Raw genomic sequence first — 18,893 nt, 5'->3', positions numbered from 1 at the left:
AAAGAAAAAAAAAAAAAAAAAAAAAAAAATGCTATTGTTATCACATGCTCCAGATAGGGAAAGTGAGTTATGGGAAGGGGATAACTTGCCCAAATTTTCACAGCCAGTGCAGAGTTGGCATTTGACATGAACACTGGGCAGTCTGGCATCAGAGCCTCTGCTGCCTTGTGTAGGAACTCATCAGCCAAGGTGCCATTTAAAATTGCTATTTTGTTATTTACTTACTCTGTGTGAGCTTCAGAAAATGTTAGCTATTCGGTCTGTTATATAGATATTTTCTCTGAAATAAAAGGAGATAGTTTCTCAAAATAACTAAATATCATCAAGGTGAGAGAAAACCATACACTAAGGTTTGTGCCTTATTAGTGATGTGACATGGCAAGAGAAAGAGCTTTGTTCTTCCTCTTAGAAAACTAATAGGTGTTCCCCCAAATTTGTTTTTATTAAAAAACAGCATCATTGTAAAAAATTGTAAACATTTCCAAAAACTGTACTAAAAAAATCAACACAAGGAAAAAATTATACCAACTGAAATATAAATCTAACCATATCTTAAGAGGCCAGTTTAGACAAACACACACTGGCTTTTCTTCTGGTAATGTCAATTATACCTACTGTAGAACTGTTGGTGGGAACGTAAATTGGTGCAGCCGCTATGGAGAGCAGTATGGAGGTTCCTTAAAAAACTAAAAATAGTTACCATGTGATCCAACAATCCCATTCCTGGCATATATATCCACAGAAAACTTTAACTCAAAAAGACACATGCACCCCAATGTTCACAGTAGCACTATTTACAATAGCCAAGACATGGAAGCAACCTAAATGTCCATCGACAGATGAACGGATAAAGAAGATATGGTATATATATATATATATATACGATAAAATATTACTCAGCCACAGAAAAATGAAATAATGCCATTTGCAGCAACATGGATGGACCTAGGGATCATCATACTAAGTAAGCCAGACAAAGACAAGAATCATATGATATCACTTACATGTGGAATCTAAAAAATGATACCAATGAACTTATTTACAAAACAAAAAGAGACTCACAGACATAGAAAACAAACTTATGGTTACCAAAGGGCCGAGGGACTGGGGAGGGATAAATTAGGAGTTTGGGATTAACATATACACATTAGTAAATATAAAATAGATAACAAAGACCTACTGTATAGCACAGGGGACTATACTCAATATCTTGTAATAATCTATAAGGGAAAAGACTCTGAAAAATATGTATATGTATATGTGTGTGTGTGTGTGTATATATATATACACACACTGAATATACACAAACTGAATCACTTTGCTGACCACCTGAAACAAATCAACTATACTTCAAAAAAAAATTACTGTAGAAACTACTAAATATTTAAAATCTACTTAGTTAGCTGCTACCTAGCAAAATGCAAAGTATTAACTTTCTTCTAACAACCACTGTTTTGTTAACTTTGGACTTGATGTTAACATTCTGAAGTAAACATTGCCTCATAGATTTCACAAAGAAGTGTACTCCAACTATAGTAGGGAAACATATTTATTTCACAACATTCTCTTTCAAGCCCTTATCATATCAACCGCAACTGGAACAATACCAGAAGCTTCCCAGCCACATCTCATTTTGACCACCTGATACGCTTAGTGGGACTTAAGTCCAAGTGTAAAATAGGAAAGACAGAGAGAAAATATTCTTTGGGGAGGTTGTAAAGCCAGAAAGTAGTAGTAAACAGAGTCTTAACCTTTTATGCAGTATACATTACCTTAATTTTTCAACATCACAGATACATAAAAGTTACCCTCCAGGATGAGAATAAACGTCATTTGAACTTGCGGTTTCCTTGTCACATTGGAACTAAGAGTTTTTTTATGGAGAGTATGACATTGTCCTTCATATCAACCTCAAAAGATTCAAGATTGATTCCCAATACATGCTTCCTTCCTAAATATCCCACTGGAGATCTGTAAGGTTTACCTTGATTTTCTTCTACTTCTCAGTTTCATTATGTAATATTTATATTTTTCTTAGGTTTGTCTTTTTCAAAGATTTTTTTAATTTTTTGCCACTTGAACCATATATACTTCACAATTTTCTAGTTTTCTATTATTTCATCTAAAGACTTTTCTAGACACTTGTCTTACATACTTCAGTCTGCCTTCATGTAGAGAAACTAAATTTTAGAAAGCCATCCATCAGCATTTTAATTTTTACTGAGCGCCAACCCTGTAGGGTCTGAGCCACAGCTTTATACTGTTTGGTTCCAGGGCCCTTCCTGCTCATGTCTTTGCCAAGAGCAGGTACTGAATCGTGGCCTTCAGAGAACAGTCTGCAAGTATTTATTCCCTGGGACACAACAGTAACTGGTCAGAGTTCATCATCCTGTACCTATGGTAGAAATCATTTTCTCCCCTAAATACACAACCCTGTAATTTTTTTCTTCTGCCACGACTCTTGCTGCACTTATCTTCATCTGTGTGTCATTTCAGGACTCTGACAACCAGTAGCCCTCCTAATGTCACAGTTCTTAAGTGCCTGCTTTATACAAGGCGTTGCAGAACGTGATCTAGATATAACAAAAACTCTAAGATGATGTCCCACCCCTGGAGAGCTTATAAGGGCACCATCTCACGTTATATTTTGCAGCAGACAAGGTACAAATATGTGGAAAGTTAAAGAAACAAAATACATGACAAAAAAGAGATAAAATTCTTTAGAAAAAATAACTGGCCATGTACTAAAATAGAATCCATATGAATGGTTGTGAAAAGGGGAAGGAGAGAGGTTTGAATTAGAAACGGTAGGAGCCTCTGTAACCTCTGTAACTGAGATTTCATTCTACATTCTTTCTTGAAGTTATTTCTAAAAGCATGAAAAGAGGTCCAGTTACAGAGAATACGATAGACTACTACATAGCCACTAAAAATAATACTGTTGAATTGTTACAAAAGAAAAATTTTTATGATTCACTGCTTCCTGAAAGGGTTACAAAAAGATTACAAGGATCAGAATATGTCATCTTTTGCAAAGAGAAATATGTATGCATATCTAGTCAAAGAAAAGGAAGGGCAGTAATATATACAATAGTAATTTCTGAGAAATGGGATGACAGGTGGTGTTATTTTATAACAACAGGCTATATATTTCAGCTGGCAGCATCTCAGTTTCATCCAAGGGCTCTTAAGAGAGAACTATTTGAGTCTCGTGACTTCTCTGTTAAAATGCTTGATGGGGGTAGAAGACACTAGCCACTTAACCGCCATCTGACCCATTTATTTGAATTTTAAGATCAAAATCAAACAAGTATCTCCGACAAAGTCTGTGCCCGTTATACTGTTTTGCACTGCCATCTTCAATGAATTGTGTCCGTGATTCTCTAGCTGTGTTTCTGCTGTCACTGAGGCCTCATTCCTCTTTGGGGATGTCATCTAAGTTTACGCTTGACTTGCAATTCTCTTCTTTGACAAGCAAGTTTCACAAGGTGCCCCGATTACCCACGTTACAAGCTTTCTACTTGGGAGGACTCTCAGGATGCTTTTCTTTTCTGCAACTATTCATACGTTTCTACTGTATTTCATCAATTCTATGACAAACACTCTTTCATGTTTTAACACCTCTGAAACTAGACTATGTTATATAATCAACAGCATCATAATTTTTTGGCAGCATATTCTTTTGTTGATAAACACTAGTGTGTTTGATAATCAACGGTGTCTTATGCCTGATGAAAAACAGTGTATAAATTGCTATTTATTTCAGTCAGATTAATAAAGTGGGCAGATGAACCCAACCTATGTAAACAGTGGCAAAGAAAAGAAATTCTTGAGTTAACAGAGAGTTTTCACTTTTCACTGTAGCTTAATTTTGAATTGATAGTTCACAGGCCATACCAAACTTGCTCTAAAGGTAATGAAAGCTGAAACAATGAATTCAAGCAAAGCTCAATAGTCAAGTATCCTAAAACTGACTCTGTCCAAAGTAAACTTCATCATTCTTTAGTGCATTATTCAAAGTTTCTAATTCAGTGAGCTTCATATGAAGAGAATGTGACTAGTTAAGAGTTTACCTGGATGAGAAAGGAATGTATTCCCTCTTTTCATCCAATAGTCTTATTCACTAGTAAAACATTTTTCCCTGATAACTTCTTCAGAACTAACCTTAAATGCAGCTTCCAGACCACTGCAGTTAAAGAAAGCTTCACAAAGAATTGTCCCGAGCCTTCTGTCAAAATCCAAAGTTTTGGACTTAAACACAACATAATCACTTTCAAATTCCTATAAAATTCAAAATAAAATATTAGTTTACAGGAAAGAATCCAACAGTGAAAATATCAACCACAAAAGTGTGACACCTCTCTCTCTGTGAATGAATTTATTTTTCATAGCAGGATTCCAGGAAAGACAAAGAAAGAGCTGTATCCGACTAATTATTCAAGTGGCAGCCTTATAGGCGCACTGAACATTTAGCACTTTCAGCTCACATTCCCACAATCCTTTTCACTGGCTCAGACCCCAACATTAGTGCTTTGGCCTATCACTCTATCCTTCTCCATACTATTTTGATTATAAATGAAAAAGCAAAGCTTTTCAGAAAAGAAAAAGGAAAAAAAAATAACCCGTCTTATTATAACTTTAGTCCATCTATAAGTTTAAACAGGAAGTTTTTTATTTTGTTTTTCATGGAGCAGAAACCCTGCCAGGAAACACTATTTCTTCAAGTGAGAACTAAAATCCACAGGTCTGTCTGTAAGAAAGCATCATTAGTGATACAGACAAAACATACTACTCTTCCTGCTTTCCCAGTTTCTTATTAATATGCAGTTAACAACCCCCAGTTTTCTCATAATACATAAACACCCACTCCCATAATTACGAAGAATGAAACAGTGAAAGAATAACCATCATCTGCACAGCATTACAATTCAGTCTTCAGTGAAGTCCCAGAAATTCAGAAACACTTTGGGCTTCCCAGTCAAACCGCCCCAGGAGTGCACGCCACACACTTAACATAAAGAAGTCCTCTGTTACCACCATAAACTGAGCCTCCTCTTATTAATAATAATAATGACAGCTAACATCTATTCAATTCTATTCTAAATGCTTTACATTATTAACTCAATTCTAACCACATGATGTAGGTAATATTTTTCCATTTTGTAGGCAACAAAGTAAACTTAAAGAAGTTTAATGCCCACAATCTTACCCCTACTTAATGGCAGGGCCAGAATTTAAAGCCAGGTAACCTGGCTCCAAAGTCCACACTCCAAGCATGATTCTGGATGTTTGTATGAAGGAATGCACCTTATGCTGAATTGAACACACACTATAAAGCAGTGTTAACGGCAAAGTTCTAGAGCACTATGTGTCATATACCACAATGTCATATTTAGCATCAAGAGGAAGTCTCCACTTATGAAGTAGGGCCAAACAGACTCTTCATTCAAGGCTCACTGACTTTTGAAAGTAAACACAAATGCCCAACAAGTTGTAAACAAGCTTAACTTACTCTTCTTCTCAGTATGGCAACAAAGAACATACCACTTAAGATCCTCAAAGGTTATCTGAACAATCAGCAAATAAGATCTCAGGGAGGAAACGAACGTTCATTTCCATAATTGATATCTCTCCTAACCTCTTTTTTGTCACTCAACCTGAATTCAGAACTGCTGATAGAACTTCTCCCCTAGGAAGTCCCACAGATAATTGAAATTTATTTTATACAAATCGGAACTCATCATCCTCTCTATAAAGCCACTCCTCATTCTGTAAACCCTAACAGAAACTTTGGCAATCTCTTTCACTTCTTCCTCTCTCGGTCAACTGCTGTCAATCTTTTCTCCTAACTACCTATTCTTCATTAGTCCAGGCATCACCCTCCAGATCACCATTACCATTTAGCTGGATTTCTGTTAACAATTTTCTAACTACTCTCTTTGCCTTTAATCTCATCTCTCCCATCATTCTAACTGCAATCTCAATAAGCTTTCTAAAACAGAAATCTTATGTCACTCTCGTACTCACAGTTCACCATTATCTCAATTCAGAATCCTAATTTCTTAGGGTAAAGTCTAGAAGTCTTAACCTCACCTACAAGCCCTCTGTGATCTCGGCCCTACTTACTGCTCCCAACTATTCCAGTACCTCTCCCCCTTTCATACGCTAGGATCTAGCCACACCTGCCTTATCATACTCATTCTCTGTGTGTAATACAATTTTCTGCTCATCACTTTCTTTTCACCTACTCCTCACTTGCTTCATTTCTTTTTTTTTTTTCAGTTCCATTTATCTTTCAAGTATTGTCTCAGTTTCCCTTTCACCTCCTCTGGAAAGGGGCCCTTCACAAATGATCCCATAGAACTCTGTACTTTTCATACCCTAGCACTAAGCACACTGTATAATTGCCAACCTGGATTCTCCCCCTGGATTTTAAACTATGAGTATAGTAGCCATGTCTCTTTTCACACTGACAGTGCCAATATTTAATGAGGTTCCCAGCACAGAGCTGTTTCTCAATACTTACTGAAGAATAAACAATATGCTGGTATTACTGAAAACCATTTTTTCTATATTGTAAAAACTCCAAAATTGCCCTTATTAGTGACGTGGGAAATTTGAAGTTTTAGCTAGAGAAATGCCATGGTCTGATTTAGCTCCTAAAAGGCAATCAAGCTGCTGTGTGAAGAACAGACCCTGATGGAGCCAAGACAGGGGCTGAAGAAGAGGTTTAGGAGCAAATGCAATAACCCGGGTCAAAGATGAGATCCGGGTATATTTTCAGGGTTTATCTGATGTTTATCATAAGAAAAGAGCAAGATCATGGATGACTCCAAGGTTTTGTAATAAGTAGTACATTATATGGACTATTTAATGAGTTGGAGAAGACAAGGCAGAATAGGTATGGGGAGAGGTAAAGCAGGGGTTCAGTTTTGCATGTTGGTGACATCTATTAAGTATCTAAGTGGAGATCCTGAGTAGGCAGCTGAATATATGCTATGTGTTTGGGATTTAGGCAGGTCCTTTCCATTATGTAAAATATCCTTTAGGCTTTTGGTAGATACTCTTTATCAATTTGAGGAAGGTCCCCTCTATTCTTATTTCTAAGAGTTTTTATCATGAATGGATGTTGAATTTAGTCAAAAATTTAACGCATCGAAGTTTTTAAACTACTAAACTATCACAAAGGAGGCAAGAATATACAATGGAGAAAAGACAGTCTCTTCAAGAAGTGGTGCTAGAAAAACTGGACAGCTACATGTAAAAGAATGAAATTAGAACACTCCCTAACACCATATACAAAACTAAACTCAAAATGGATTAAAGACCTAAATGTAAGGCTGGAAACGTAAAACTCTTAAGAGTAAAACAGAGGCAGAACACTCTGTGACATAAATCACAGCAGTATCTTTCTGGATCTACCTCCTAGAGTAATGAAAATAAAAACAAAAATAAACCAATGGGACCTAACTAAACTTAAAAGCTTTTGCACAGCAAACGAAACCATAAACAAAACAAAAAGACAACCCACAGAACAGGAGAAAACATTTGCAAGCTACGGACAAGGGATTAATCTCCAAAATATACAAACGGCTCATACACCTCAGTACCAAAAAACCCCAAACAACCCAATTAAAAAATGGGCAGAAGATCTAAACAGGCATTTCTCCAAAGAAAACATGCAGATGGCCAAAAAAGCACATGAAAAGATGTTCAATGTCACTAATTATTAGAGAAATGCAAATCAAAACTGCAATGATGTATCACCTCACACAGGTCAGAATGGCCATCATCAAAAAATCTACAAACAATAAATGCTGGAAAGGGTGTGGAGAAAAGGGAAAACACTCCTACACTATTGGTGGGAATGTAAATTGGTACAACCATTATGGAGAACAGTAGGGAGGTTCCTTACAAAACTAAAAATTGAACTACCATATGATTCAGCAATCCCAACTCTTGGGAATATATCCAGAGAAAACCACAATTCAAAAAGACACATGCACCCCAATGTTCACTGCAGCACTATTTACAATGGCCAAGACATGGAAGCAACCTAAACGTCCACTGACAGAGGAATGGATAAAGAAGATGTGGTACATATATACAATGGAATATTACTCAGCCATAAAAAATGAAATAACGCCATTTGCAGCAACATGAATGGATGTGGATACCATCGCACTAAGTCAGACAGAGGAAGACAAATATCATATGGTATCATTTATATATGAAATTTAATTTAAAAAATGATACAGATGGGGAATTCCCTGGCAGTCCAGTGGTTAGGACTCTGTGCTTCCACTGCAGGGGGCACAGGTTTGATCCCTGGTCAGGGAACAAAGACCTTGCATACTATGCAGTGTGGCCCAAAAAAAAAAAAAAAAAGATACAAATGAACTTATTTACAGATCAGAAACAGACTCACAGATTTTGAAATCAAACTTGTGGTTACCAAAGGTGAAACGTGGAGGGAAGTGATAAATTAGGAGATTGGGATTGACATATACATGCTACTATGTGTAAAACAGATAACTAATAGGAACCCACTGTATAGCACAGGGAACTCTACTCAATATTTCGTAATAACCTATATGGGAAAAGAATCTGAAAAACAATGGATATAAATATGTATAACTGATTCATTTTGCTGTACACCTGAAACACATTGTAAATCAACTATACTCCAGTAAAAAATTTTAATGCATCGATTAACACAATTATGATATTTTTCTTCTTTCACCTGTTAATATTGGGATTACACTAATTTTCAAATATTGAACCAGCCTTGCATCCCTAGAACAAATTCCCTATGGACATGGTGTAGAATTCTTTTTGTATACTGTGGAATTCTATTTGCTAATAATTTAAGGATTTTGTACCTATGTTTATGAGGGATAAGAGCTTGTACTTTTCACTTCTTTGCACTGTCTTAGCTGGTTTTGGCAGCAGAGTAAAACCTACTAGCTTTGCAAAACAAATGGGAAAGTGTTATCTTCACTTGTATTTCTGGAAGAGACTGTGTAGAACTGGTGTCACAGGTATAACTTGGTGACATTGAAGGTTTGGTTCCAGACCACTGAAATGAAGTGGTTACCACAATAAAGCAAGTCACATGAATTTTTTTGTTTCCCCGTGTGTATAAGAGTGATGTTTACACTATACTGTAGCCTATTAAGTTCATAATAGCATTATGTCTAAAAAACGTATATACCTTAATTGAAAAATACTTTATTACTAAAAAATATTATCAATCTTCTGAGCCTTCAGTGAGTCACAGTAATAACACCAAAGATCACAGATCTATCACAGATGACCATAACAAATACAGTAATAACAAAGTTTGAAATATTGTGAGAACTACCAAAATGTGAGAGACACGAAGTGAGCAAATGCTATTGGAAAAATGATGCTCAACACAGGGTTGCCATGGACCTTTGATTTGTTTAAAAAAAAAAAAAAAATTGAGGTGTGCCTGTAATTCTTAAATATTTGGTAAAATTCTCCTAGGAACAACCTCAGCGTGAACATTTTCTTCAGGGGAGTCTTTAATCACAAATCCAATTTCTTTAATAGTTATAGTGTTATTCAAATTATCTCACCCTCACAAGAAAAAATTTATGTGTGACAACAGATGTTAAGTAAACTTACTGACAATCATTTCACAACATATACATGTATCATATTATTATGTTGTACACCAGTGGCCCCCAGCCTTTTTGGCACCAGGGACCAGTTTCATGGAAGACCATCTTTCCACAGACCAGGCCAGGGTGGGGGATGGTTCAGGTGTTAATGTGAGAGATGGCGAGTGGCAGACGAAGCACAGCTCGCTCGTCTGACACTCACCTCCTGCTGTGCGCCTCGGCTCCTAAGAAGCCATGGACCAGGGACCTGTTGCACACTAAAACTAATACAATGTTACATGTCAATTATATCTCAATTTAAAATATTTATTTCATATTGAGTGAGTTATAGTTCTAATTTTTTTAGGAATTGGTTCATTTCATCTAAGTTATCAAACTTACGTGTGTAGATGTTATTCCTTTGTTTTTTGGTATTCCCCATTTTTTTGATATCTGTTGAGGATGTAATTTTAGCTATTTTTTACTCCTGATATTGGTAATTTGTCTTTTTTTCTTTGTAGTCTTGCTAGAGCTTTGTCTTTTCAAAGAACTAACTTACTTTCACTGACTTTTCTCTATTATTTCTTTTCAATTTCATTGATTTCTGCTCTTTCCTTCTTCTGATTATTTCCTTCTTTCTGACTGATTTGTATCTTTGCTCTCTTTTTCTAGGTTCTTAGGGTGGAAACAGATTATTGATTTGAGATTTTCTTCTTTTTTAATGTATGCATTTAGTGCTATAAATATCCCTCAGAACTGCTTTAGCTGTTGTCACAAATTTTGATATACTGTATTTTCATTTTCATTCAGTTCTCTATACTTTATTTCTCTTGAGACTACTTCTTTGATTCATGGAATATTTAGAAATGTGATCTTTAAGTGTTTAGAGATTTTCCTGTTAGGTTTCCGTTACTGATTTCTAGTTTGATTCCACTGTCATCAAGGAACATACTATGTAGGATGTCATATCTTTTAAATTTGTTGAGGTTTGTCTTATGCCCAGGATATGGCATATCATGGTACATGTCTCACAAGCACTTGAAAATAATGTGAATTCTGCTGTTGTCGCATGGAGTGTTTTATAAATGTCAATTAGATCCTCTTGGTTGATGGTACTGAGTTCTTTTATATCCTTGCTGATATTTCATCTACTTATTCTTTCAATCGCTGAGAAGGAAGCATTGAAGTCTCCAACTAGAACTGTGGATTTGTCTATTTTCCTTCTCAGTTCTACCAGTTTTTGAATCACATATTTTGCTGCTCTGTTGTTTGATGCATACACATCTAGGACTGCTATGTCTTCTTGGTAGATTTACCCTTTTATTTTATCATTACATAATGTCCCTTCCTGGTATTCTTTTTTTTTTCCTGCTATGAAGTATACTTTACCTGATATTTATATAGCTATTACTGCTTTCCTTACTGCTATCCTTTGATTAATGTTTGCATGATATCTCTTTTTCTGTTTACTTTTAATCTGCATATATGACTATATTTGAAGTGAGTTTCTGAAAGAAAACATATAATTTGGTCACTTTTTTAATCCACTCTGCTAATCTCTGTCTTTGTATTGGTGTACTTATACCATTTACATTTAATGTAATTACTACCATGTTAGGGTTTAAGTCTGCCATTTTATTTGCTGTCCATTTGTTCTGTTTTTTCTTGTTTTTCTGCAACTCTATTTGAAATTTTTTAGCATTATATTTGATGTACCTATAGTGTTTTAAGTTTGTCTCTTTATATTGCTCTAAATATTACTTTATTACGTTATATATACATCAATGTTTAATGTTGCCATCTATCATCAGTCCAAGTAAAGTATAAAATCTTACCTCCCACAACCAATGAGTCAAGGAAGAAATCATCTAGGAAATTAAGAATACATTAAGACAAATGGGGAAAAAACCCAACATACTCAAACTTAGGGAATGCATCAGAAGCAGTGTTAAGAGAGAAAATTTATCACTGTAAACACATACATTAAAAAAGGATCTCAAATGAATAACCTAATTTTACACCTTATAGGAGTTGAAAAAGAGCAAACTAATCCCAAAGCTAGCAGAAGAAAAAAAAATCAAGATTGGAATAGAGATAAAGGAAGTAAACAACAGAAAAATAGAGAAAATCAACAAAACCAGAAGTTTGCTCTTTGGAAAAAAAAAGAAATTGACATTTAGCTAGATTGACTAATGAAAAAAGAGAAAAACTCAAATTCCTAAAATGAATGCTGGGTAATTCAGAAATAAAAAGGATTATAAAAATATGCTATGAACAAGTGTACACCAAACTCTACACACAGATGAAATGAACAAACAGAAACACACAACCTACCAAGACTGAATCGTGAAGGAAAGAAAAACTGAATAAGCCTACAACTAGTAAGGAGATTTAATCAGTAGTCAAAAACACTTCAACAATAACAAAAAAGCCTAGGACCAGACAGCTTACTGATGAATACCACCAAACATTTAAAAAAGAATTAATACCAATCCTTCTCAAACCCTTCCAAAAAAAAATTGAAGATATAACACTTCTAACTCATCCTGTCAGGTAAATATTGCCCTGACACCAAAGCCAAATAAAGACATTACAAGAAAACTACAGACTGGTATTCCTTATAAATAGTGATACACTCTCAACAAAAAGTAGCAAATCCAGCAGCATACTAAAAGGATCACACACCATGACCAAGTGGATTTATTCCCAGAATGCAAGGATGGCAAATAAAAATCAATGTCAGTAGACCACATTAATAGAATGAAGGAAAAGACCACATGATCATCTCAACTGACGTAAAAAAAAAAAAAAATTCAACACCCTTTAAAGATACAAACACTCAATAAACTAGAAATGGAAGGAAACTTCCTTAACATGATAAAGGCCATCTATGAAGAACCCACAGCTAACATCATACTCCGTGATGAAAGACTAAAAGATTTCCCCCTATGATCAGGTACAAGGCAAGGATGTTCCACTTCCACCACTTCTATTCAACACTAGCTAGGGAAACACTAGTTAGAGCAATTAGGTGAGAAAAAGAAATAAAAGGCATCCAAACTGAAAAGGAATAAGTAAAATTATCTCTGTTAATACATGACATGATTTTATACTTAGAAAACTCTAAAGATTCTGCACCAAAAGCAAAACAAAAGCCAAAACAAAACCACTAACAGAGGTAATTCAGCAAAGTTGCAGGATGCAAAAATCAGTTGCACTTCTATACATTAGTTATGAGCAACAAAGTGGGATCCTTACAAGATATACAAAAATTAACTCAATATTTATCAAAGACCTAAATGTAAGAGCTAAAAGTATAAAACTCTTAGGAGAAAATACTGGAAAAAATCTTCATGACATTGGATTTAGCAATCATTTCTTGGATATGACACTGAAAGCATAGGCAACAAAAGATAAATTTGACTTCATCAAAATTAAAAACTTTTGTGCATCAAAGGACACTACCATGGGTCTGAAAAACAACCCATAGAATGGAAGAAAGTATTTTCAAGTCATACATCTGATCAGGGGTTAATGTCCAGAATATAAGAACCCCTACAACCCAACAACAAAGGAATCCAATTCAAAAATGAGCAAAAGACTTGAATAGACATTTCTCCAAAGGCATAAAGATGCCTAATAAACACATGAAAAGATGACCAACATCACTAATCATTATGAAATGCAAATCAAACCACGATGAAGTATTACTTCATGGCCACTAATATGGCTATTATCCAAAATAATGAAAAATAGTAAGTGTTGATGTGGATGTGCTAACATTGGAATCCTGCATTACTGGTGGGAAGACAAAATAGTTCAACCACTATGGAAAACAGTTTGGAAATTCCTCAAACAGTTCAAAATAGAATTACCATATGATCCAGCAATTTTAATCTTAGGTACGTATCCGTAAGAATTGAAAGCAGGGACGACACAGATACTTGCTCAACAATGTTCATACCACCATTATTCACAAGAGCCAAAAAGGTGGACACAAGCAAGCATCAATCAATAAATGAATAAACAAAATACAGTATATATATATATATATATATATATAAAATAGATTTAGCCTTAAAAAGGAATGAAATTAAAAAGGATGATTTAGCCTTAAAAAGGAATTAAAGGAAATTGTGACACATGCTACAATATGGATGAACCTTAAAGGCTTATGCTCAGTGAAATAAGCCATACACAAAAGAATTATTTTGATGAGTCCACTCATATGAGGTACCTAAAATAAATAAATTCATAGAGAGAGAAAGTAGAACAGATATTACCAGGTACCAAGGGGAGGGGGCAATGAAGAGTTATCATTTAATGGGTGTAAAGTTTTTGTTTGGGATGATGAAATGTTCTGGAAGTGGATAGCAGTAATGGTTGCACAACATTGTGAATATACTTAACGCCACTGAATTGTACTCACAAATGGTTTAAATGCTAAATTTAATGTAAAATACATTTTAACACAATTTTATATACAGAAAAAAACCTTCCTTCTCTTTTGATCCCTTTACTCTCTTCCATTTATAATGGTCTTAAATACTTTCTGTACATACATTTAGAACCACAGAGAATGTTATAATTTTTGCTTCCACCATGAAACATTATTTAGAAAACTCGAGAAGGAAATTCTATTGTATTTACACTTATTTCTGCATACCACATTCTTCCTGCTGTTCCAAGGTTCCCTTCTTTATCACCTCCTTTCTGTATTAAGAACTTCCTTTAGCCATTCTTTAAGGCTCAGTCTACTAGTGACAAATTATTCGTTTTTTTTTTTTTTTTTTGGTCTAAGAATTTCTTGATTTCCCCCCCTTTATTCTTGAAGGGTATTTTTCACTGGGTAGAGAATTCTGAGTTAACAATTCTTGTCTTTCAGCACTTAAAAATATTTTGCCATTTCCTTCTAGCCCTCGTGATTTCTGATAAGAAAACCACTGTCATTCAAACCATTTTTTCCGCTTGGGTAAGTCGTGCTTTCTCTCTCACTACTTCTGAGATTTTTTTCTTTATCTCCAGTTTTCAGAAGTTTAATTATGATGTGTCTTGGCATGGATTTCTCTGGGTTTATCCCTGGGTTTATCTTTCTGCTACTGATTTCCTCTTCAATCTGTAGGTTTACGTCTTTTGCCAAATTTAGGAGGTTTCCAGCTACTTCTCTGAGACTTTCAGCTTCATGGTCTTTCTGGAACTTTGTGGACACTAGTGCTAGATCTGTTACAGTCTTACAAGTCCCTAAGGCTCTGCTCATTTACTTTCAGTCTACCTTCTCTGTTGTTCAGACTGAGTGCTTTCTATTGTTTCATCTTCCAGTTCACTGATTCTTTCCTCTGTCACTCCATCCTGACACTGAACTCAATCACTATGCAGTGTATTTTAATTTTTTTCAGCTCTAAAATTCCAATTTGTTTTTAATATCTTCTATTTCTTTGCTGAGAATTTCTATTTCTTTACTGAGGTTATTTTTTATTTGTTTCATTATGTTGAAAATTGCTTGTTGAAGCATTTTTGGCATGGCTCTATAAAGCCTGTCAGATAATTCTAACGTCTTATCTCAATGGTGACATCTATTAGTTGTCTTTTGGTTCAGTTGAGATCTTCTTGGTTCTTGGTATAATGAGTACATTTTTATTGAACCTGGATGTTTTCATACTATGTTTCATATTATGAGACTGGATTTTATTTAAACCTTCAGTTTTTGCTAGCATTCTACAATACTGCTCTGGCCCCTTTACTGTCAAGTGGAGACAGAAGTCCAGTTTCTCCACTCAGCAACCATTAATACCTAAGGGTGGGGAGCTCCTGTTATGGCTGGGTGTTCCAGCTTCCCATGTGGTCTCAACAGATGTCACAGTACTGGTGACCTGGTTACCATTTGATCATGGTGAAAGCACTGACTTTCTAGAGGCTTCCTGTGACACTACCCTAGTGGGGTAAAGGACACTGCTGGGTGAGGAAAGAAATTCAGGATTCTCATGTGTTCTCCACTGACATCACACAGAGTGAACTCATAACTGGCTAGCTAGGATGAAAATCATGACTCCCTACTTGGCCATCACTGACACCACCCCAGTGGAGGTGTGGACTGGGTGGGGTAGCATTTTACAGATTGGCTGTAAGTCTACTCTCCCCATACAGTCTTTGCTGGCATGGATGGGGGTAGGGAACAGTTTCTTCTGTGACATTTTTCTGGACTAGAGAGACTGCAGTCTACAAGTCTTCTGTCTTGCCAGGCTGTCCCTTTCTTGAGAGGGATCAGGCTTTAATTGAGGTTTTCAATGTCTGTGTCCACTGGTGTTTCCAGGTTGCCAGTGTCTTCACCTCTAGGTCTGCATTATTTCAGGCAAGGAGGAAATTCAGGTAACTCATCACTGTGTTGTCTTTTGGGTCCATCTGTCTTCTTCTTTTCACCTTTCAGAGTCTTCTTATGTGTCTTTTACACATAGTGACCCGTACTGTAGTTGTACTTAGAGGAAGACGGAAAAGTACGTCTACTCCATCTTCCCAGAAGAAGCTCCTAAGTAAATTTTTAAACAGTGATATCTACTACTTTAAATAACTTTAAAAAATAAATAATACATAAATTCACGGAATAATATACAACTGTTTTTTTAAAAATAGGTAATGCTATTGCAGTGATACAGAGTGACTGCTAAAATATATTAAGTGACAAAAGGTATACATGATCTGTAGAGGATGCCACGAGTGCAAAAACAGAATTCAAAATACATACACCCATGTATACACTAGTACATGCATCATGTATCACTGGAACATTATATAAGAAACTCATAATGCTAGATGTCCTTGGGGAAGGAAAATGAAAGACTAGGGCGAAAAGCAGGGAATGAGAAGAAGGGGACTAAATTTTTGCATTTTTGCGTATGTTACCTTTCCAAAAGAACAAGTAATGTTTTTAAATAATAAATTTTACCTTGAAAAGTAAGCAGGCAAGACCTGAAAATCCTGCAGATGACTAATAAGAAATTTATGTAGTTAAAATTTTTAAATGCTACACACTGTAATAGCAAAAGAATTAATAAATAGTTCAGGAGACTAGAACAGAACAGAAAACTAATTGTAGGAACTAGAACACGAGCTAGTACAGATTAATAACTACTTTTAAAGTGAATTTTAGATCCTGGAGTAATGGCGGGCTAGGTACCTGGATCAATCTTCCTACTAAAAACTAGCAGGCTAAAGGAAACTAGCCACAGCATCTTGGATCACCCCACCTCAGGGCACAGGTCCTCAGGTGAGTTCCTCCAGTTGCCCCAGATGAATTTATTCCCTTCATTTCTAGGAAGATGCAATGAGGGAGATAAACACTAAAGAACTGACATGGCACAACAAAAAAACAAGTGCTAGGTTGAGAGTTCTGGGTTGGAATCTCTGTTCCACTCCCTGGAACTGTGTAATCTCGGGTAATTTACATATCCTCATCTGCCTGGGCAGTCACTCTCAGGGTTACAGCTAGAATTAAGCAGGAATGTGTGTAAAGGTTTGGCCTGATGCCTGGCACCCAACACTTGTTCAGCAATTATTAATGGACTCATTAACAGACACTAGTGGAGCCAAGAGACTACTCTCAAGAATATCCACCATCCTTGCTTAGTTATCTAGGGAATTTTATTTAATCAAGCTACACCTCAGAATGTCGGTGAAAACCAAGCTGCTGAGCCTCAAGTCACCTGCCCATCAGTTAAATACAATTAAGAAAGCAAGTCTCTTATCAAGTTCGATATGATACAAATTGTTGTCTATATTCACTAACATCAAACTTGCTAAGAGACTACAACTTAATGATTTCCACCACTAAAAAAGAAAGGATAACTATGCAACACGATAGAGGTGCTAATAATCACTACATTGGCTATTAAAATATATAAATGTATCAAATTAACATGCTGTACACCTTAAATATGCACAATGTTACATGTTTCAATTAAATAAATTAGAAAGCAAGTCTCTCCCCCTAATGGTCTGGATCTCAAAGAGTCCCATAGGAAGAAGTCAAAGCAAATACTTAAAGTGACCTTTATATTCAGTACTAATAATTCAGAAACCCAAGAACATTTTTATGGACACACCCGAGAAATCCCCATCTTCTGTAAATAGACCACAGTGGCAGAACTTCTGTCACACCAATAAAGGCTCAAAGCCTGATTGATAGGCTTGAGATTAATGAACAGAGAGACATAAACAGCATTTCCAAAAGCAATTTACCAGTCAGTTTCTTTAATTTACCAGAACATATATAAACCATTTCTACACCAGAGGGCAGGAAGGCTGACTATGATACACTGGACAGTTACATTAGCACTCTTTAATGGGGATTGGGGAATGCAGAGGGGTGTGTGCAGTGGCAGAGGAAGGGCATGGGGTGGGCATGTGTCATGGGGAAACACCTGTATGAATATATGAGCTTGCAGGTAGTTTGCTAACATAATATCTCCTAAAAATTACCAGCTGATTTCATCATAAAAACCAGAACACAATGAAACTCAGCTAAAAAGCCCCCAAACGAACAGTTTATTAAGCAAAAATATATAATCATTGCAATATTCTGAGGCAACACTGATAACCAAGACACATTCAAAAAAAGCAAAGGTCATCTTTGACTTAAGCACACCAATTAAGTGAACTTTTAGTTAATTCAAATTTCGATTTCGAGGAATAATCAAAGTCAAGGAGCTTTTAAATTATATTCTAAAGCAGGATACAGTAATCAGATAAAAGGATGAAGGGGAACTTTGAGGGCAGGTTATTGATGTCTCTAACCCAGATCTGGAGATCACAGGTAAGCCTTGCCCATTTTATACTAGATACAAATACCAAGCAAATATATATATGTATGTATGTATGTATGTATGTATGTATGTATGTATGTATGTATGTGTGTGTGTGTGTGTGTGTGTGTCAAGAGCAAGTGAATTTTCTATGTTTGTGACTGTGCAGGGTTTGGACAGACACAGGGATAAATTCAGGACCTTTAGCACTACCAGGGAAGTGATATCAGCTAAACCTAGCCATGTCCTCCAACCCTAGCACACTGAAAACCTGCCAGGATTTGTAATCATGAGCAAATCAAGGCTCTCCTGCAACTCGAATGCACCCGACAGTCCTGTGCACGCTGGGTTTCACGCTCCTCTGCTTAGTTGCTCAGAAGAGCTAAATCAAGCCACCCCCCAAGAGTCCCATCCTGTCCACATTCACTGAATTCCTGCTGGGTGACAGACATCTTACCAGGCTCTGGGGATG

At 36.0% G+C, this 18,893-nt stretch overlaps 1 protein-coding gene across 1 annotated transcript in view; it reads right to left on the bottom strand.

Annotated features, from left to right (window-relative positions):
• DNAH11 (dynein axonemal heavy chain 11) overlaps positions 1-18,893 on the bottom strand; it is a 307,654-nt gene that overhangs the window by 262,423 nt on the left and 26,338 nt on the right. Inside the window, 1 exon segment of the mRNA XM_024738428.1 lies at positions 4,165-4,281. Within this exon segment, the coding sequence (XP_024594196.1) occupies positions 4,165-4,281 (117 nt within the window).

The sequence above is a fragment of the Neophocaena asiaeorientalis genome, unplaced genomic scaffold (genome assembly GCF_003031525.2).
Source record: "Neophocaena asiaeorientalis asiaeorientalis breed wild unplaced genomic scaffold, Neophocaena_asiaeorientalis_V1.1 scaffold89, whole genome shotgun sequence".
Lineage (NCBI taxonomy): Eukaryota > Metazoa > Chordata > Mammalia > Artiodactyla > Phocoenidae > Neophocaena > Neophocaena asiaeorientalis.
Note: the sequence above shows the minus strand (reverse complement) of the source record. Positions and strands in the feature narration are given on the sequence as shown.